The 23,514-nt window shown below is 38.5% G+C and overlaps 1 protein-coding gene across 1 annotated transcript; it reads right to left on the bottom strand.

Moving 5' to 3' along the window:
• Window positions 1–336: 336 nt before the first annotated feature.
• Window positions 337–3,205, bottom strand: LOC145102819 (pectinesterase-like). The gene is made up of 2 exons (XM_079040291.1): window positions 2,063–3,205; window positions 337–1,166 (listed from the first exon to the last, which is right to left on the bottom strand). The coding sequence occupies exons 1-2, from the start codon at window positions 3,111–3,113 to the stop codon at window positions 475–477; spliced, it is 1,743 nt and encodes a 580-aa protein (XP_078896417.1). The 5' UTR covers window positions 3,114–3,205; the 3' UTR covers window positions 337–474.
• Window positions 3,206–23,514: the final 20,309 nt, after the last annotated feature.

Raw genomic sequence — 23,514 nt, forward strand, 5'->3', positions numbered from 1 at the left:
AGGGTTCCAATCAACGGCCATCCTTCTCCTTCAGGGCATTTAAATCGGACCACATGTTATTAGAGGCATGCATAGGCCTTGAGGTTACATCGGCCAGGTCATCAAGACGGGTCTGTTGAGGTCCTCAGTTATTAAAAGGAAAACATAATTTGTAACATTATTGAGACTCGTGACCTATCAATTTTCAAGGGTAAATCTTAGTCGCTTAAACAACTCCAAGTATGCTTCATTTATTCAATTTGCGCTTTGTTTTCTTAAAAAGGTCTTGAAGAAGTGTAGCATTTATAATTCAAGTTGTCACATAATCTAACATGTCAGCATATTTGCAACATGTCATCCAGAAAACTAATGAAAAGTGGATTAAAAAACTCACATCCGCAACATCAAACTCCACCTAAAGAAAACAACCAAATTATTCGATACAAAACTTTCATCCTCTTACACACAACAGTTACCCTAAATCGATCCATTTGTTTACAGATTGAGTGAATAAGGGAAGGTAGTAGAGCTTAACCAACTACCCCCTGAAATGAAGTTTGCCGGAGTATACCCTTGAGCCTCTGATGAACTTGTAATCACCTTGAACCCTTTCCATTTTACTCTACCGGAAGTTCCAGCTCCGGCACCAGTGTTCTGGTATTCACGGTAGCTTAAACTATCAAGCGCAAAGTTCCCATCCCACTCAAACCATCCGGCTGGATGAATCACATTGCTAACCGTTGATTGCATCACCACAGTTCTTGAATAAAGTTTCCATGGTCGTCCTAGATACGTCGGAAAACTCCCTATCACCGGTAGGAGGTCGGAAGTGGCACCTATCCTGCACTTTTGAATCACAATCCCTGTGTTTTGGTTAGGGTCGGTGCGACCTTGTGCTGTGAGCATGTTCTTTTGACCGGGTCCAGGGCGGCGTGCATGGATGTCGCAGTTCTGGAACACCACTGCAGCGTTGCCGAAGATGAAATCCACGGTGCCGGCGATGAAACAGTTGATGTAAAATTGACGGTTACTGTGGACGTAAAGGGTGTCTTGGTAGGCCAACATGTCACATTGATAGAATGCGGAAAAATCTGAGCCCACACGAAGTGCCACCGCTTGGTGATTTGCAGCTCCGGCGGTGTTTTGAAATGTTATGTCACGTGCCAAGAATCCATCACCTACGACAGCTGCCTCAACGCCATAGTTGTTTATTATGAGTTTTATTTTGAATTGAAAAACAAAAATAATACATGTATAAATTAGTAGCAAGATTTAGATCGATTAATATATGATGTTACTTAAGGTAATGATACAATTATGTGTAGTAGGTGTGTTCAAATATATATATATATATATATATATATATATATATATATATATATATATATATATATATATATATATATATATATATAACGAGGGTTTAATTATGTATAAAATTTAATTTTCCAATTTAATCAAAATCAAAGAGTAATATTTATTTTATCTTTTAGTTTATCATGAAATATGGTATTGTATTTGATTTATACGTTAAAACAAAAACGAGGTGGGCACCTTTATCTTAGTTATGGGAAAATGAATAATAATGAAGATGCTGGTCTGTGAATAAGATTGATAGGTTTAATAATGCTGAAACTCCACGTGAAAGCTCAACTTTTGAAGTTATAAAGATGAAGGAAAATTATAAATTATATATATAAATATAATAAGCATATTTAGAACACACGATGAGTTAGAATTATCTGAACGAAATATAATTTTGGGTTATTTATTAAAAAAAATCTCTTTATAAATTATAGAAAAGACTATAAATTTGTACAAAATATTTTTTCTCCATACTTTAAAATACTATATTATATATTTATATTGGAAATAGATCGAGAGACAGACATTCAAACAGAATAAGCATATGTTTTTTAGAAATATTAAAAAAGACATAACTAAAAACAGAATACGCATGCGGTCATATCAAATAACACTGGACTACTTTTTTATATTTATAATGCAAAATTTTGGTTAAGAAAAGCTCTACAATAAATTAATAACACCTTTGTATATTAGAAAAAGAGATATGATGACTAACCCACGGTGGCGGAATCGAAAGTCGTGCTTCCTCCTTTAACGCTCCGGCTACCGGTGATGATTGTATTCTTTCTTCCATCTCCCATAAACATTATGTTAGTTTTGGACGAAGGCACCTCCACGTTTTCCCTATACACCCCAGCCTTTATCCTAATCACGTACCTTGTCTTGCTCTTTGACGGCGCTGCTGCCACCGCAGCCGCCACCGTCTTGTAGTTTCCACTACCATCGGCAGCAACCACCACGTTTGCCTTCACCGTCCCTGACTGTAACAACCTCCTATCTCCGGTAGATAACCACTCCGGCCATGCATTATTCTGTTCCTCCTTCAAGTTCCTCCCGTTAAGTTTCCTCTCATTCGCCAAATCTGTTCTCGTCATGTTACAAATCATGGCCAATGCATTGCTGCACATCTTCTCCACTCTCCTCTCGCTTTTTTCCAGTGATTTACGGAGTTTCTTGTCCGCTTCGTCGTGGGAGAAGCCGTCGAGACAAGTTTCTTGGTTGGTGATGGCGGAGCTCATTAGCGTCTTGAGGTCGTCGGCATGCTGCTTGATGGATTTATTGGTTTGATACTCTTCGAGGTCTTTGATGACATCGTGGAGGTCGTCCAATGTCTCCGATACCATCTCCAGGCAGTCGTGCAGCGCCGTGATCTGGCGATGCGTCAGACCTTTGCGAGTGGTGAGTTTCTTTATCTGGAAGTAGCTGCGCTCGACGGCAGTAGTTGTTATATTAACAGCAAGCTCGATCACGTCCTTTTGGGTTTTGACCTTTTTGGTCATATCGGGGTGGCTGGTGATGGTGGAATAGCATAGTTCTGGGTACAAGGTGGCGCTGCATGATGATTTTACGACGGCATGGGCGGCTGAAACTCTGATGCTTTCTGTGGTGGAGTTTCGAGATTTGACTCCGATGACAATGCCGATTAGAGCCGAGAGTAGTAGGATTGATGCAAAAGCAGTTAAGAAGAGTTTTTTTCTTTTGTTGGATAAGTTGATGTTCTTACCGGAGTGCAAGATTCCGGCGAAGAAATCTTTGATGTGGGTCATCAGTTTTTGAGGTGTTTGAAATGGACAGGGACTTGTGTGAAGAAAGAAAAAACAAGTGTGGTTGATGTTGAAGAAGTGAGTATAGCTTCTGTGTTTTTATTGGCGAATTACAAACTAAAAGCCGATCTTCAAGTTATTTTACTATAATTTTGATCTTATAATAATCATAATATATGAATGCTTCTAAAAATAAAGAAGAATAAAAAAATCTTGCTAGAATATTGGTCGGAGGGAAGTTATAAATAAAGAGATGTTCATCGAAGTGTGATCGAAGGTTTAATTTTATCAAATACTAATGAATATGTTTTTTTTTTATGTATGAATAAAATTAAATAATCATTTTACTGGTAAACTTAATTCAGCATTCATAATATTAATTAGTTTTAACCATATTTATCTAATTTAATATAAAAGGAGTAGATTAGTTTTAACAAATATTCATCTATTTAAATATAAAAGGAGTGGAAAGAAAAGAAAAATAATGAATAGGTTAAGAATTAGTGTCTTGAATTATCCTATTATTCGTAGGATTCAGTAATAAATGTTACCAGTAGCATATTTTATAATAGAAAATAGAAAAAATTCAAAATTTTTACACTACAATAAGACAGGGTAGATGTTGCCAGTGCCGGTATGAACACCTATACAAAACCGTCACTGATCCTATTAAGTCAAAAAAGGAAGTAGTGGAGAGAGGTCGCAAGGGTGGATCTTTCTTATTATTGTTTCATTTTCAACTCTTAATCTAAAATGCAATTACTTTTTTTTCTTAAAAGAAATCATACACATTCTTAAAAGTTTTCACTATTCATATATATTGGCATTAGAAAGATTGCAAGCGATGTGTCTTTATGGAAACATGGAGAAAGGGTAGCAATGGAGAGAGAGAGGATGTAAGCGTGGAGCAAGTCGCCAGTGCGGAGCTCTGTAAAATGGAGAGGGTAAAAAGACGGAGTGAAATATTTTAGGGTATAAGTTTGAAAATTTATAGAAATCAGCATGCAAATATAAAAAATAATAATAATAATAAATAAAAGATTTCAGACCATATTTTATGAAAACTGGTTTCTCACGTATCCGAAAACGAGCATAACACTGGAAAATTTGGCATTAAAAACTTGATTTTACCAAAAGTATCTTCACTATTCATGGATAAATCAGAATCGGGTTATCAGGCCCATGTGCACCTGTTGGGTCTAGCCCGACCATTCCAGTCTCGGATCTTAGAGATTGCAATTGGGCTTCAAATGTATATATACGAACGCACGTCCTTGTACCACATATCCTCAAACAATTTTACCACATATATTTTTAGTTATATCTTTATATCTTATCATATTTTTATTTAGAAAAAATATTAACAAATCAATATAGTCTATCCCATTTTGATCCGTATGAATCAGAAAAAACATATAACCAAACCTATTTTGATATCTTATTTAACTCTAACACCCATTTTCTTTACTTGTTACATATTTGAATATTTGACATATGCTTCTTGCGACTTTACACATGATTGAGCATTTACAACTTAAGCTTTTTTTTTTTTTTTTGAATTTTTTCAAGAGCTTTTCATCTGAAAAAAACTCATGAAAATTGAAGAAGATACTAGATGAATTTTTTCAAGCTTTTTTTAAGGCTTGCTAATTAACAAGTTTTTACCATAAGTTTTTTCAATGATCGATGGGTCCTAAATATTTTCAACGAATTATGAATAAATAACCTATATAATAGTCTAGAAAAAGCTTTTATTGTTAAGATAAAATAAAATTTTCAATTTTTTTTTTCATAATAAAAGTCCACCAAATAGTTCATTTATGTTGCTCTACGTAGTCTTTTTATGTCGTATTTTCTAGACTAAAATATTGAACAAATAAATTATATTCTGTCTATATAGTGGATATGAAACATTCAAAAAGACATTTAATCGGCCGAATTGCCACTCCCAAAAACCTAACAGATGCATCTTGCAATAGAGCCGGCATTTTTATAGCCAATTTACTAATATCACCTTCGTACAATCTAACTTCCAAACTAGGTCAACGGGCACAAATGTAAATTCACCATAACTTACCAAATGAAAGAAGACGATGTCCCAAATAAATACCCATGATGTCAACATTGCCACTAGTGAAAACAACACAAAGTTATTATATACTTGGTCCCAAGAATAAATCAACACTCATTTTATAAGATTTTTAAAAATAAATGATTTTTTAAACTTAGTAAGAACAGTAGATTAAATCTCGTAACATGAAATATATTTTTTTAACAGTGTTGAGTTGACCCTATCAATTAAACTGTTAAGAAACATAGAAGAACATGTTAAACGCATTCATCAAAATTCTCTTAAAGCATCCAAGATAGAAGTTTATATGGAAACTTTTCAAATTAGCATGGCCAAGTTATGGTTGTTTCTTTTTTGTTTCCCATTAAATTATATGTATCTGAAAGTTTATATGGAAACTTTTCAAATTAGCATGGCCAAGTTATGGTTGTTTCTTTTTTGTTTCCCATTAAATTATATGTATCTGAGTTGATTAATAAAGATGTCAGTTGAGATAAATTGATATATACATAAAGTTGTTTTTTTTTTCTAAAATAATAACTCATTTCAAAAGAATAAATGATCAAATTGTCCTTTAATTCAAAAAAAGAAAATCACAATATTACTTAAAGTTAATAGGATCTAGACCGGAGCTGAAAAAAAAAAAGGACAAATAGATAAAAATTTAGTGTATTAATATACTGAGTTAAATGAGGATTTTTGACTTAACCCTATATGCCATTATGTCTTAATTAAATAAAAACTAAATAATCATATATTATAATTGTCCAAAAAATAAACAACCATATGTCACCATGTGACATGAAGGGTGTCACAACATGGCATACCTAAAGAAGATCACCACGTCGTGACATGAAGGGTGCCACGACGTGTTCATGTCACGACGTGGTGAATGTTGCAGCCCAAACCTATAATTTTTAGGGTTTTCTTTATATTTAAGCACCTTAACTTCAAGATAGGACATACTTTTCAGCCTCCAACCTCTCCATTTCAAAAACCCTAGCCCTTTTGAGTGTTCTTGGCCATTTGAAGACTCGTTTCTCATATTTTGGTGTGCATCTTAAAGACCAAGTTTTTTTGCAAAGTGTTTTGGGTAAGAGCTCAAGTGTAGATCTAACAAAGAAGCTTCATTTCAAAATCATTATTGTAACACCCTATTTCAGGACATTCCTTAATTAATGGTTCGTGGACCGTAATTCGATCATGTAAAGGCTATAGGATTTGAGGAATTAAAGTTTGGACCTTATTAATGGTTGATAACATTGGTTATGAGATCTGAGCCCTTGATTCGTGTGCTGAAACCAAAGGGTAAAATGGGAAAAGTTACATGTTGGCCTTCTTACATGGATTACTGTTTTATATCGACATGTTTTAAGCCAAAGGTAACCAAATAGAATTATGGGGCTCTTCATATCACAAATTTAATGATCTATGCATGGCATAGATTTTGCTATGCAGGGCGTAGCCGCTGCTAACCAAAACCCTAACTCTAAGGTTTTGAGCCTTATTTAGGGTTTTATTGTGTATATGTTTAGCAAGGGGATGCTTGCTATCGTCGGCTCAAGTTGTGGTTTATCTTTTCTTCAGGGTTGAGGTGAGTCTTCTCACTATACTCATGGGTCCAAGACACCAATGTCAATCCACTGGATTATGTTATCTAGGGTGCTAGTTGTCTTTGTGACTCTTGCATATATATATATATATATATATATATATATATATATATATATAGGGCTAGGCCCATTTGCATGTTGGGTTGGCTCATTTATATGCTATGTTGTATTTTAGGGAACTCACTAAGTTTTTTGCATTAACACTTTTCAGGTATTTCCAGCTTCAAAGGGAAGGGCCCGACTTGATTGCACTGCATCCCCTCATGACTTTTTCTGCATTGGTTACTCTGAGATACTCTGATGTTTGAAAAATACACGTTTACTTTATTTGGTTCTGGAAAAATTAGTTGTATGACTTGGTGTTTCAAATGGAAATTTTATTTTCCATTTTGGGAAGTTAAAATTATGAGTAAAAAGCTTTCATCTTGACCTTTAGTTTGCTAGATCTTGTATTTTAATCATATATATATATATATATATATATATATATATATATATATATATATATATATATATATATATATCCCCTTTGGTCCTTGTGAGCTTTTGCTTTGGAGTTGAGTGAACTCCAACACCTCTCAAGATTCTTTTATCACCTCATAATCTTGTTGGACTAGGAAAGTCTGCATCTTGATCTTGTTCTTGAAGCCATGCATGTTTTGGGAAGGTTTAATGCTATTATGGACTTAGGGTTGTATATCTAGCTTTGGGATGGAGTCCAAATGGATAAAGTTGGAAACTTTATCCATTAAGTTAGTAAAAATAACTAGATCTTAAGTTATAGGCCTTGATTTTAATGAATTAAGCATTTAATGGAGATTTTAGCATTCTGCTAGAAGCCACAACATGACGGTGCTTGGAATTGTGATTGTTTTGTGTTTGCTTTCTCACGAAGTGCCGCATGGATTGTCACAACGTGACGTTGACTTTGGCTAAGTTGATCGTTGACTTTATAGACCTTTGACTATTAACTTTTGACCAATTTGACATAGGGTCAAGCTTGGAGGATTTGGGTTGTTGATTGAGGATTTATCTATCTTGGTGTTTGTGACAATCAAGAAAAATTCCCGTCACCAACCACCGTTAGAAAATAATAGGAATAAATAAATGTAATAACTTAGTATTGTGATGTTTGATTTTTTGAATAAATATAATCAAATATGTTATTACATTTAGAAATAATTCGATGTTTAGACTAAAAAATAAACGTTCAAAAAGTTGTACCGTCTTTTAAAATAGTTAATATATTCGGAGAGTACTCGCCGACGTGATTCCAAGGATATAAAATTGGTAAAAATCCGTCTCTGATTGGAAGAGTTATGATTTTTATAAAAAAGTAAAATCAGTTGCGTAAAGAATTATTACGACTTCGAAACGGTACGTAGATATTAGTTAAGTTTTGACTAAAGTTATAAAAAAAGAAAATCGTAGTACTCCTCGAGATAAAAACTTTAGGAAAAAGAATGCCGAAAACGAGATCCATATTAGAGATATATGATTTTTGTAAAATCATTTATTTTTACCCCCATTAGGTAAAAAGATGAAAGTTAAAACTAGCTAAAACAACCTAAAGAAAAGTTGTAGTACTAGTTGAGATCATCACATAGATATAGAGAGTGAAAGTTGTATTAGTAGTTGAAATCAATAGGGAACCATAATTATTGGTTCTTCAGACCATCTCTAACCCATCTTCATTTTTTTCCCCATAAATGGAGTAAAAAATGGAGTAAACAGTGTTTCATCTCCAACCCTACTCCATTTTCTACCCCATATTTTACCTCAAAAACTATATTATTGGAATATTTCATTTTTATAATTTATATATATTATCAAATACACCCCTCTACTAATTAAACTCTATATTTATGATTAATTAATTGTAGTGACAAAGAACATGGTTTGGCATGCGGAATTTAAGTTTGCACAATTGAACATGGTGATTTGGGTGTTTAAGAGATATATTGAATGTATATGGTGTTACAAAAAGGATCTAGATCTAGACTACATAAATAACACACACTTACACACTCACTTTTACATCTCTCAAGCACACCTCTACAAGTGGACAAACCCACCTTATATAGAGGTGTTTACATGTCTCTCTCTCACTCTAACAAACAAATGGGTCTAAAGGCTAATGCACCACATGCAAGTGGGTTTTACAAAATTCAAACATTTACAAAGTCATGAATGAACAACTTTGCACCCCAACATTCTCCCCCTCAAAGTTAGGAATGAATGACCCACTTCAAATCTTCCAAAATCAAGCACTACGCGGTTTGAGCCTCAAATGTGACACATGTCGAAACGAACTTCAATCTTCAATTCTTCCATTACTCTTCAATTTGGGCTCTAGGATGTGAGACCATACAATCCGAGCAGCAACGAATGATCAAGAGTATTCCAAACTCCAAATAATCACCCAAAAGTTGCGCATAAAAACACACCCCAAAAATATTCAATAAAACCAAACCCATTTCGAATATATCACTTCCAAACATCCAATTGCATCATCTCGTAGGCTTCAAAACTTCAAGATCACTTCGGTCATCAAATCCGCCAAACTAGAAATATAAATTAGTATATAACATTATATTATAAATATTAAATATTGTATTTGAATTATTATTAGTAGATAAAATAAACTAGAAATATATAAAATAAAAATAAGAGGGACTAAAATTGACAACCAAACTTCACCTTCATTTTTGGAGATATGAATAGTATTCCCCCATATATGGGGTAATACTATTCATATCTCCAAAAATGGAGGTGAAAATGGGGTAGGGTTGGAGAAGAATGAGGGAAGAAATGGAGTTTGGGGGTAGGTTGGAGATGCCCTCAAGGAATCAAAAAAAATTTCAAGTTCTACATCTTATTCTTTATCACAATATATATATATATATATATATATATATATATATATATATATATATATATATATATAAATTCATAACTTAACATTATGAATGTTAAATATATTTTTCGTATTCACCGTTTGAATTTAGATTCACATTGTGAATTTGACGAAAAAAAATTATTGAATTCGATATCATTGGAAAAATGATAAAAAGTTATGAATTTCTGTATTTTTAGTATTTTTTTTTTGATAAAAAATAAGTTCTAAAATTTCAAAAAAAAGATTGGTTCATTGGTTAATTATGGATCTCTATTGAACCTCACCCTATATATATATATATATATATATATATATATATATATATATATTTATATAACAAAAAAGTATATTTATATAAGATAATGATCAAAAATATTTACTAATCTTAATTAATTTTGAGTGATATTATATTATTATGGTATATGATATTCCATTTTAATATCATAAACCCTCAAAATCATAATCGTTCATTATTTTCATCTATTGGTCCAGAATTCTCTTTACATGCACACAATAGTTACCTAAAACAAAATAACCTAACCCTATATATATATATATATATATTATATATATATATATATATATATATATATATAGGCCTAGGTTATTCTATTTAAACTAATTATTGTGTTATTGTATGCATAAATATGGGCCAAATATTTTACTTATTTTAAGAAAGTGATTAATACATATTATTGAATTAAAAATAATCGAAAAATACCATCTAATTTAACTAGAAGGGTATTTTAGTTAATTAACATAGATTTAATAAAGGAAGCTTGCATATTTTAATGGATCATAGATTCTATTAATTTTAAAAATCTAATTTTACGAATTATTAGGTTCTTAATTCGGACATTCTCACAGAATATGTTTGAATATATTCAAAAAGTAAAAAAATTCTAGAACCATAAAATAATAAAAATATTCTTGAACATATTTTTCTTGTAGAATAACAAATTCTCGAACCAGCAATTGAAGAATTAAAACAAAAATTATATGAATTCTTATAGAATACATGTAACAATTGCTAAGAATTACATTTATTGTTATAGAATAAAACTAAAAAACTTTCAAACGGGAAAAAAAAACATCAAAATCTAACAAATACACTAAATTATTCTAAAAGAATAATGTTGCTAAGAGGCGTCGTTCAAATTTCGTGGTCCGTTCATCAAACATCAACTTCTGTGGAAACAAATCCAATGAATAAATTAGTGAGAAAAAATCTATATTTCGTTCCCATATAAATTGGAATTCGTGATTCCATTCTGATAGAATTGGAGTTCATTACCAATAATTATAGTAAATTGGGGCATTCTAACAAAATATGTTCATGATTATCATAAAAAAACATTCTTTTCTGATAGAATATTATAAATGAAGAAATATCATTCAGTTAATGCATTTTAGCGAGCGCTTGGTGTGCATCAAAACAACTTTTAATTTCGGATGAACAACATACAAAAATTGTTCATACCGCACCACCCCCCAAATCACTACTTCTAAGAAACAGAAGTTGACGCAGCTAGAGGCTGCTATAAAAAACTAATTTCTTCCTTCTTCATTGATTTCCTATGAATCAACAAACCAAAATTCCCTTCATTTTCATTGATTTCCCAGTAAACCCAAACACCCTAACGATTTCTATCAAACAAACAAACAAAATCCAAAAAGAAATTTTTACCTGTGGTTGATTTGGAACTGCCAAAACAAGGAAACATCGTGATCTTCGAGCGAACACCACTGAGGTCCTCACCTGCGACACTTTTGGTCCCTGATTTCGTTGGTTCGTAGTGAGATCGTTCGTATCATGAGATACACAAATTTGATTTTGACCTTTTGCTTGACTGACACTTCAATTCCGAAAATGTCCATTCTCGTGAGAAACAGTTCTGAAATTAACATCATATCCCCTCAATTCCAATTGCCAAATCGTTTATTACCATAAGAACAACTCAGATTTTGACCACTTATTTCCTTAGTTCCGATGAATATCCAATCTCATTCCGATTCGTACCATTTATCAACACGATTCTGATTTGAGCAGCTAAACACTTTTTACTTGATATCAATATTCAGAAAAGAGACATCCAATTTTAGTTCCGATTCAAATACTTGAAAAACACCAAATTGATTTATACAAATTGATTTCTAGATCATAAAAAATGATTCCCAAAAACAAAAATTATCACAACCATATCAATCGATTGACCAAAATTGATGAAGAACAAATCAAACAACTTGGATTCGATTGTCTGAACATGAACAAAAACTTGATTTTTACTATTGATGATAACAATTTTGGAATCAAGTCAATGAACAAAAGATGCGACAAGCAGAGAGAACAGGAAAGAGAAAACATTTACCATTTCGGTCAACAAAAATTGATGTGCACGGAAACATATCACGATGGACGATTTGGACTCTTTGAATCGGATGAATAGTAGGCATAACATCGGTTGGAATAATCGATTTTCAGATCCAAATAAAAAAAACTTGAACAGTAGGATCGAACACAATAAAAACATGACTTTGAAACATAGATTTATTGAATCAAAAGACTTTTGTCTGAAAACAATTCAGATCCAAAAAAACAGAAAAAAATACCACGATGAACAGTAGAAGAATATCATAAATCTTCATGAGCAGTCAATGGTTACCATAATTATAGGATATTATTTGTGGAAACTAGTTATCAAATTACCTATTTACCCTTATTTATTTATTTAATTATTTATTTATATTTTAAATTTTGATTGGCTCACATTTATGAATACAATAACACAATAATTAGTTTAAACAAATGAACCTAGCTCTCTCTCTCTCTCTCTCTCTATATATATATATATATATATATATATATATATATATATATAAAGAGAGAGAGAGAGAGAGAGAGTCCGGTTCCGGTGAGGACACGTTAAAAAAATCTAAAGAAAATACAAATCATAAAATCGAGCATAGTATTATATCCGGAAGAAAAAAATTAGAATTTTTTTTTTTGCATCATTAGAATTGAATCATGGATCATAAAAATGATCCATGCTTCAATTTTAATGATGTAAATTTTTTTTCCATTTTTTTTCTCTTGGATATAGTACTATGCTCGATTTTATGATTTGTATTTTTTAAGGTGTCTTCACGAGTCCTCACTTTAAAAAGAGTCCTCACCCAATCTTCTCCCTCTCTCTTTCTCTCTCTCTCTCTCTCTATATATATATATATATATATATATATATATATATATATATATATATATGTGTGTGTGTGTGTGTGTGTGTGTTAAGATAGAAAAAAATTAAATATAACCGTTGGGAGAAGTGGGTCTTTTAAAAAAAATAAAGAAAGAAAAATATGGACAAATGAGTTAAAGAAAGAGGGGGCGGGGTATACTCTCCTCAGTCCAATCTTGCAACACCCGAACCACGCTAGCGGTGTTGTGTTTCTGGCCGTGGTTTCGAAACCCCAACCCCTTCCCTGCTCCGCTCACTGTGGCCTTATACCCATGCTACATGACTAGTCGATTACATCAATTTGTAGTCTGGATCATGGAAAAGGTTCGCTCCCTTCTCATTATTCCTCCTATTTAATCACATACTACTCTATAAAATCACTAAAATATCGATTAAATCTCCAACTGCTTTTAACTCGTCTTCGGATCCTTTAACAATAATTATTTACTTGAAAACCAGATCCAGATGCTCAAGTACACACTGTTGTTTTTTTTTTTTTCCTTTTTGCAATTACAAATATTTTTCCACATACCTGATGCCATTGAAGTGCACGAACACATCTCTCTTATGCACTTCCTTCTTAGCTTCTAGTATATCCATGAATCAAACCCTAGATGTAATTATGTGCATGTTTAACGTCTTCTCTCACAGAGTTATAGTTAAAGACAACGACCGTAGCTATGTTTTTGTTTGGAAGAATATCATTATTGATGTAAGAAATAGTAGGGTTTGTAATGGAGATCTGGATACAACTTGGATCGTGTGAACACTTTCCGAACTGATATTTCTACCATATGCCTGGGTTACAAGAAATTCAGACTAGGATAATCTGTAACAACGTAAATTTTCAAAACAATTTTTCATTTTTAAAACATTCATTTACTCATAAAATAGTGTCAAACATATTGTATCAATGTTATCATTACAAAACATCTCCCCAGAATCTCAAACATAAACTCCACAAGTGTGTGTACGAATCATGTCGGCGCCTTCCCGCGCTCATCACTGGTACCTGAAACACATAACACAACAACTGTAAGCATAAATGCTTAGTGAGTTCCCCAAAATACCGCATACAACACATACGCCACTCGAGGATATAATACGACCCCCCCGGTCGGTGTGTCTCAGCGGGACCCTCCAGTCCCGTAGCTCGTTGGACCCTCTGGTCCGGTCATAGATCGTTGGGCCTTCCGGCCCGGTCTGTATTGTTGGACCCTTCGGTCCGGTCTATAACATCATACAACATACATATAACACATAACACATAATCTCATACGTAACACATAAGACCCTCTGGTCCACACATAATACCACTTTAGGTAACGTATAGTGAGAAGACTCACCTCGATGTCTCGGTAAGTATCTGACTCGGAAGAAATGTGATCTAGCCTCCGCCTAATCACATAAAGTAAATACCCCCATAAATACAACTTTACTCAACCCTAAAAGTCAACAAGGTCAATGGTCGAACTTTGACCCGACTCGGTGAGTGCACTAGGGTGACTCGGCGAGTCTACACGTGTCCACTGACTCTCTTAGACCCTCTCTTGGCACGTCGAGTACTTCCCCTGACTCGACGAGTTCCACCTGGCATGAATCGCGGGGCCACCCCGACTCAACTCGCCGAGTCTCAAGAACAACTCGGCGAGTTCCAACTTGAACTCAGTCCCCCTGACTCTCCTTGACTCACCGAGTTATTCCCCAACTCGGCAAGTCCACTCACAGAGTGATTAACGGGCAACCTTCATACTACTCGTCGAGTCTATTCTTCGGACTCGGCGAGTTCATGCCATGCACAATCTCTATACAACTCCTGAGGTCAGATCTGTTCCATACAATCATAGATCTGGCCTCCCCAAGCCTGATAATCACGTAAAGTTCGGACCTTGGCACTCATATAACATCTAAATGGTCCAAAATGGTAATTTAGCCCCAAAAATGACATTCCTAGCCCATGGCTCCCAAAATGACTCATAATGCTCCAAGGGTTAAGGCCTCTGGACCTCTTTGGGTCCAGATCCAGAACACAAACTCGAGAAGGGACCAAATGCTCTACTTAATCCACCTCTAAAAGGGTTAGAAAACCCTAACACAAAGGATCAACACCAAAACTGAAGAAAGTCCGAGAATAATACCTTAATACAGTCTCTATGAGCTCAAAAACCACCAAAATTGCACCTCCTTCAGCCTCCTCTTGCCTTGGTTACTTCCTTCTTGCAAGAACACCCTTAAAAGGATCAAGAATGGCCTCTCCTTCCTCACAAACGCTCTAGAGCTCTTAGGGTTTCTCTCTGGGGGTTGGTGGCCGCAAATGACGGCCTTAAGGGCCTTTAAATAGGTCTCAAACCATGGAAATTAGGGTTTCATTAAACAGCGTGGACTTGCCGAGTCCACTCGAGAACTCGCCGAGTCCAGCTATGAACTCGCATACTAATCCGCGACCATACTCGGCGAGTTTAGACGCCAACTCGCCGAGTCCCCCCACAATATCCAAAAATAAAAGAACAAAATATAATACCTGGGAACCCGAATGTTACAATTCTCCCCCACTAGAATCAGACTTCGCCCTTGAAGTCTCACTCTGAAAACAACTCTGGATGCTGCTCCCACATCTCACGCTCCGGTTCCCAAGTCAACTCTGACCCTTTCCGATGCTGCCACTGGACCTGCACCAGAGGCACTTCCTTGTTCCTCAAAACCTTGATCTTCCAATCCCTGATCGCCACCGGTCTCTCAGCATAATTCAGGCTCGCATCCACCTGAATATCTTCTAATGGCACCACTTCCGACTCGTCGGCTATACACTTTCGCAATTGCGAAACGTGGAAAGTGTCATGAATCTGACCCAACTCTGCCGGCAACTCCAAACGATAGGCTACTCTGCCTACCCTCGCGATCACCCTGAAAGGACCAATATATCGGGGCCCCAACTTGCCCCTCTTCCTGAATCGGATCACTCCTTTCCAAGGAGAGACCTTCAGGAGCACGAAGTCGCCGACCTGAAACTCGAGCTCGAACCGGCGTCTGTCCGCATAACTCTTCTGACGACTCTGAGCGGTCAACAACCTCTGTCTGACCTACTGGATCTGCTTTGTCGTCTGAAGCACAATCTCGATACTACCCATCACACGCTTCCCTACCTCTCCCCAACAAATAGGGGTCCGACACCTCCTCCCATACAACAGCTCAAAGGGCGGCATGCCAATGCTCGAATGATGGCTGTTGTTGTAAGAGAATTCCGCCAAGGGAAAATACGTGTCCCAACTCCCACTGAAATCCAACACACATGCTCGGAGCATGTCCTCGAGCGTCTGAATCGTTCACTCACTCTGCCCGTCAGTCTGTGGGTGGTATGCGGTACTAAAATGCAGTTTCGTACCCAATTCCTCATGAAACTTCTTCCAGAATCTGGAAGTGAAACGTACATCTCGATCTGAGACAATCGAGATCGGCACTCCATGCCGCGATACCACCTCTCTCACGTACATCTTTGCCAACTTCTCCGCGGAAGAGCTCTCACTGATGGCCATGAAGTGAGCACTCTTCGTCAACCTGTCCACAATCACCCAAATTGCATCGACACCCCTCGTGGTCCTTGGCAATTTGGTGATGAAATCCATGGTAATCTATTCCCATTTCCACTCGAGAATCTCTAATGGCTGCAGCTTACCATGTGGACGTTGGTGCTCGGCCTTCACCCTGCGACAGGTCAAGCACCTCTCTACAAACCATGCGACATCCCTCTTCATACAGGGCCACCAATAATCCTTTTTCAAGTCTAAATACATCTTAGTGGCCCCGGGATGGATCGAGAATTTCGATCGATGGGCCTCCTCCATCAAAATGGTACGCGTGCCGCCCACGGACGGTACCCAAATCCGACCCTGAAATGTCATAGGCCCTCGACTATCGGTAACTAATTCCGATACCAGCCCGACAACTCGCTCTCTCTTCTGGCTTTCTGGCTTCACAGCCTCAGCCTGGGCCCCACGAATAGCATCCAACACCGGGGTCATCACTGTCAATCTCAAACAAACATCTCGCATTGGGGCGCCCTCCGCCCTACGGCTCAATGCATCGGCTACCACATTAGCCTTGCCCGGGTGGTACAGGATCTCACAATCATAATCCTTGACCACATCCAACCACCTCCTCTGGCGCATATTTAGGTTGGGCTGATCCATCAAATACTTCAAGCTCTTGTGGTCCGTGTATATCGTACATCGAACCCCATACAGATAATGTCGCTAGATCTTGAGAGCGAACACTACCGCTCCCAGCTCCAAATCATGAGTGGGATATCTCGACTCATGAGGCTTAAGCTGCCTCGATGCATATGCAATCACATGCCCCCTCTACATAAGCACCACCCCCAATCCGGATATCGATGCATCACAATATACCACGAAATCTTCCATCCCTTCCAGAAGAGCTAACACTGGTGCTTCGCATAATTTCTGGCGAAGTGTCTCGAACGAGGTCTGCTGCACCGGACCCCAAGAAACGCAACACCCTTACGGGTCAACTTGGTGAGTGGCACGACGATCTTGGAGAAATCCTTAATAAATCTCCGATAATAGCCGGCCAAACCCAGAAAACTCCTGATCTCAGTGGGTGATCTTGGCACCTCTCATCTCATGACCGCCTCAATCTTGGCCGGATCGACCAATATCCCATTCAGGTTAACAAGGTGCCCCAGAAACTGAACCTCTCGTAGCCAGAACTCACATTTGGAGAACTTGGCATAAAGTCTCTCCGATCTCAGAACTCCGAGGATCTCCCTCAAATGCTCCTCATGCTGCTCTTTGGATCTCGAATACACCAATATGTCGTCGATGAACACGATCACTGAGCGATCCAACATCGGTCTGCACACCATGTTCATGAGATCCATGAACACCGTCGGTGCGTTGGTGAGTCCGAAAGGCATCACCACGAACTCGTAATGCCCATAACGAGTCCGGAATGCTGTCTTCTGGACGTCCTCCTCCCGCACCCTCACCTGATGATACCCAGACCTCAAATCGATCTTGGAGAACCAAGATGCTCCCTGCAATTGATCAAACAAATCATCGATCCTCGGCAATGGGTAACGGTTCTTGACCGTTAGCTTATTCAGCTCACGATAATCAATGCACATCCGGAGCGAACCATCATTCTTCTTGACAAAAAGAATAGGCGCCCCCCATGGCGAACTGCTCGGCCTGATAAACCCCTTCCCTAGCAGCTCCTGAAGCTGCAAGGATAACTCCTGCATCTCCGGAGGCGCAAGGCGATAAGGCACCTTAGCGATAGGCGCAGCTCCCAGAACCAACTCAATTCCGAACTCTACCTGCCTCTCCAGAGGCACACCCGGCAATTCCTCTGGAAACAAATCCGGAAACTCGCGCACTATCGGAACCTCATCAACCGACTTCGGTCTCTCTGAAACAACCCTCGTATCCATCACATATGCCACAAATCCTCTACAGCCTTGCTGTAGACTCTGTCTCGCTCTGGCGGCCGAACAAAATGCTGACCCCGCACGTGTACCCTCGTCGTGCACTGTAAGAACTCCCCCACTAGGGTCTCGAATCGTCACCAACTGACGCTCGCAGTCTATCACAGCTTCATATCGGCTCAACCAATCCATACCCACTATAACACACACGTCCCCCATCGTGATCGGAACCAGATCTATCGGAAACTCCACACCGAAGATCTCAAGGACACATCCTCGAATCACATCCGAAGCATACACTGCTCGCTCATCAGCTATGGAAACTCGCAGAGGCCGATCCAACGCCTCTCGACGGATACTAATATGCTGACTAAATGCTACAGAAACAAACGACCGACTCGCACCCGAGTCAAATAATGCCAACGCAGACACAGAACTCACAAGAAAAGTACCTACACATATCATCATATAAGCATAAAAAACTCAACTCAAATAAAAGATGAAAAGAGAATACATACCAACCACAACATCGAGCGTCGCGCGGACCTCCTCCGGGGTCAACTGAAATGCTCTCCCACGAGCCTTCGGGGCCTCGGCCTTCACCGGGCGAACCTCGGTAGCCCTAGCAGCAGGCGCAGATCCCTGCGCTGATCTCTGAAGAAGTTGCCGGCACTCGGCCTTCCGATGGCCGGTCTGGTTACAATGAAAGCAAACCGAAAATCCCTTGGGGCAATCCCTCGCTATATGCCCCTCCTTTCCACACTTGTAGCACACCCCAGCCCTGCACGACCCCTCGTGAATCTTACCGCACTTCCCACAAGTGCGGCCCTTCACGCCCCCAGATCTTGAATCAGTGGATCTAGCCTGCTTGGCTGCCGGCTGAGACTGAGCCGGCCGCCAATCCGCCCTCAGTGACTCGGCCTCCTCGCTGGCCTGAGTCTCCAACTCAATCTCCCTCTTCCGGGCATTTTCCTGGAGCTCGGCAAATGTCCGGTAAGTCGAGTTCGCCACGAACTCCCGAATATCTCTCCTCAACACTCTCAAATAATGGCTCATACGAGCCTGCTCAGATGACACTTGCTCAGGGCAAAACATCGCCCTCTCATGAAACTTCCTGGTGATTACTGCCACAGAATCAGTACCCTGCTTGAGGGTCAAGAACTCCTGAATCAACCGTTCCCTCTCCACTGGGGGAACATACTCTTCTCTGAACATAGCGGTGAACCTCTCCCATGTCACCTCGGAAATCTCAGACAAAGTGAAGTTCGCCGTCACGAACTTCCACCAATCCTTCGCTCCCAGGCGGAGCTGGTTCAAGGCGAACCGAACCCTTAAGTGCTCTGGACAAGAACACGTATAGAAACATCCCTCAATGTCAGAGATCCACCTCATAGCGGCAATCGGGTCCTGCATCCCGTCGAACTCTGGTGGCTTCGTGTTGCTGAACTCCCAGAACAACAACAAGTCACCTACCTGAGGTCTTGCAACTGTAGCTGCAGCTGCAGCAGCCTCAGTCAGCGATACGTACCGCTCATCAAAAGTCTCAATCAACGTGGTCTTGATGTCCCCAAACATCTCAGGAATCTCAGCCCGGATGGCAGCAACCACCTCCTCATGAATCAATTGATGGATCTCCTCGTCGCTGACACTACTGTTCTTAGGTGTGTGTCGAGTCCCAACCATGATATCTCTGAAACACAAAAAAAAATTATCAGAGACTCGATCGAGCATACACATACTCGATGACGCAACCCTACTTGTCCTCCGTTGTCCAAAAGATTCTTACTTGGAATGCCCACTGATCCGGTGTCTTCAATAGTACGGGCCCAATACTACTGACCACACCGTATCAGCATTCACTCCAAGTCCTCCTTGGATCTTGGATTACAAGTACTCTATTCTCATGAGCTCCTAACTGCTATCTACTCGCTCTCAAAGCATCTCAGCAGCAGAAATCTCCTAGGCTAAGGCGTCACAAATCAGGCCACTCTAGTCCTAATATGTATACCTAGCCTACTCTAGCATGCATCATCACATATCTCATAACACATAATGTAAGGGTACTTTAGGGATTCACCGTTCAAGCGTTGGCTGATCGTACACACGGCTCTGCTCTGTTTGTCTCAAAACTCTTTTTACTCTTTTCAAAAAATTTACTTTATTAGCAAAAAAATTCTCAAATCCTCAGTTTGAGTTCAGATACACCCGAAGATGCATCCGAATCCCTCAAACCAAGGCTCTGATACCAACTTGTAACAACGTAAATTTTCAAAACAATTTTTCATTTTTAAAACATTCATTTACTCATAAAATAGTGTCAAACATATTGTATCAATGTTATCATTACAAAACATCTCCCCAGAATCTCAAACATAAACTCCACAAGTGTGTGTACGAATCATGTCGGCGCCTTCCCGCGCTCATCACTGGTACCTGAAACACATAACACAACAACTGTAAGCATAAATGCTTAGTGAGTTCCCCAAAATACTGCATACAACACATACGCCACTCGAGGCTATAATACGACCCCCCCGGTCGGTGTGTCTCAGCGGGACCCTCCAGTCCCGTAGCTCATTGGACCCTCTGGTCCGGTCATAGCTCGTTGGGCCTTCCGAACCGATCTGTATCGTTGGACCCTTCGGTCCGGTCTATAACATCATACAACATACATATAACACATAGCACATAATCTCATACGTAACACATAAGACCCTCTGGTCCACACATAATACCACTCTAGGTAACGTATAGTGAGAAGACTCACCTCGATGTCTCGGTAAATATCTGACTCGGATGAAATGTGATCTAGCGTCCGCCTAATCACATAAAGTAAATACTCCCATAAATACAACTTTACTCAACCCTAAAAGTCAACAAGGTCAATGGTCAAACTTTGACCCGACTCGGTGAGTGCACTAGGGTGACTCGGCGAGTCTACACGTGTCTACTGACTCTCTTAGACCCTCTCTTGGCACGTCGAGTACTTCCCCTAACTCGACGAGTTCCACCTGGCATGAATCGCGGGGCCACCCCGACTCAACTCGTCGAGTCTCAAGAACAACTCGGCGAGTTTCAACTTGAACTCAGTCCCCCTGACTCTCCTTGACTCACCGATTTATTCCCCAACTCGGCAAGTCCACTCACAGAGTGATTAACGGGCAACCTTCATACTACTCGCCGAGTCTGTTCTTCGGACTCGGCGAGTTCATGCCATACACAATCTCTATACAACTCCTGAGGTCAGATCTGTTCCATACAATCATAGATCTGGCCTCCCCAAGCCTGATAATCATGTAAAGTTCGGACCTTGGCACTCATATAACATCTAAATGGTCCAAAATGGTGATTTAGCCCCAAAAATGACATTCCTAGCCCATGGCTCCCAAAATGACTCATAATGCTCCAAGGGTTAAGGCCTCTGGACCTCTTTGGGTCCAGATCCAGAACACAAACTCGAGAAGGGACCAAATGCTCTACTTAATCCACCTCTAAAAGGGTTAGAAAACCCTAACACAAAGGATCAACACAAAAACTGAAGAAAGTCCGAGAATAATACCTCAATACAGTCTCTATGAGCTCAAAAACCACCAAAATCGCACCTCCTTCAGCCTCCTCTTGCCTTGGTCACTTCCTTCTTGCAAAAACACCCTTAAAAGGATCAAGAATGGCCTCTCCTTCCTCACAAACGCTCAAGAGCTCTTAGGGTTTCTCTCTGGGGGTTGGTGGCCGCAAATGACGGCCCTAAGGGCCTTTAAATAGGTCTCAAACCCTGTAAATTATGGTTTCATTAAACAGCGTGGACTCGCCGAGTCCACTCGAGAACTCACCGAGTCCAGCTGTGAACTCGCATACGAATCCGCGACCATACTCGGCGAGTTTAGACGCCAACTCGCCGAGTCCCCCCACAATATCCAAAAATAAAAAAAAAACAAAATATAATATGTGGGAACCCGGATGTTACATAATCCAATAGGACCCTTACGATTCTATGCACATAAATCGTAAGCCAAATCGCTAAAAGATTATGTGAGAGTTTGAAGAAAAATGAGAGCTAAATTTTTGTATGTCTTCTCAGAGAGAAGAGTCATTTATATAATAAACGAGATTAGGTTTTCTATAAGGGTTGACCGTCATGGGTTGGAAGCAAGCAAGGAAATCCGAAATTTAATGAGGATTTAGGGTTTCCAAAACTGACAAATTTCGTCAGTTTTACCATAATCACCCTCAAGAATTCGTTTTTCCCACTATGTCCCCATATTTATTTTCCGAAGAGTTTTTGGGGTGCTGTCCCAAACCCAGCCAGGGGCTCTACCCCTTAGACCTCGCCAAAGTGATGCCGCCCCTTTGGAAACCCCGGACCCCCTACAAATTATGAAGTCTCTTAGCTCACATGTTAGCTTCAGTTACATAAAATAACATGGTGACACTAAAACAACCAGCAATTGATGTTTATGTAGGTTTGGCCTATTTGTTGAATTTCTCCTGGCCAGCATGTACAGGAGCAGTGGTTTCTTTGCATTTGTTTTGTGAATTTTCCGGTGAACTTTGAATTGACATCATGAGTTATGTGATGAAGGAAGAAGATAACATTGAATTTTTATCAGGTTGACGTTATATGGATAGCATCAAGACTGTTAAGAGGATTGATAATCCTAATAACATCACCATTGCCTTTCTAGTTCTTAACCATACAAGAAAGTCGAAAACACGGAGATTAAATGGCATGCACGCAACCGATGAGAATAGGATGGTGTGTGTTTATTTGGGATAAATATAAAATATATATGGTTTGTATGTTTCTCTGTTTATTTTCATAATCTAAAAATAAAATGAGTTGAAGGTTATAATTGTCGATGAATTATAGTGGATGAATAGAAATGTGATTTGCAAAAATCATCTCCATTTTAAATATTTACCCGATTAAAGCTATTATAAGAATTTTTTGGCCAAATACTTTTTCTCATTTGAGTCGGTTTACATAGGTTATTATAATTTTTTTTTCATTTACATGGCTTTTCCATAAACGAGCTTAATAAAAATTGCATTATTTTTTATCTTTAGATGATATACGTTGAATATTCCCATAAAATAAGTCTACTTTGATCATTATTATAAATAAACCATTTTTTAAAGAATTTG

Source organism: Lactuca serriola, chromosome 4 (genome assembly GCF_051521515.1).
Source record: "Lactuca serriola cultivar US96UC23 chromosome 4, Lser_US96UC23_V15, whole genome shotgun sequence".
NCBI classification, from domain to species: domain Eukaryota; kingdom Viridiplantae; phylum Streptophyta; class Magnoliopsida; order Asterales; family Asteraceae; genus Lactuca; species Lactuca serriola.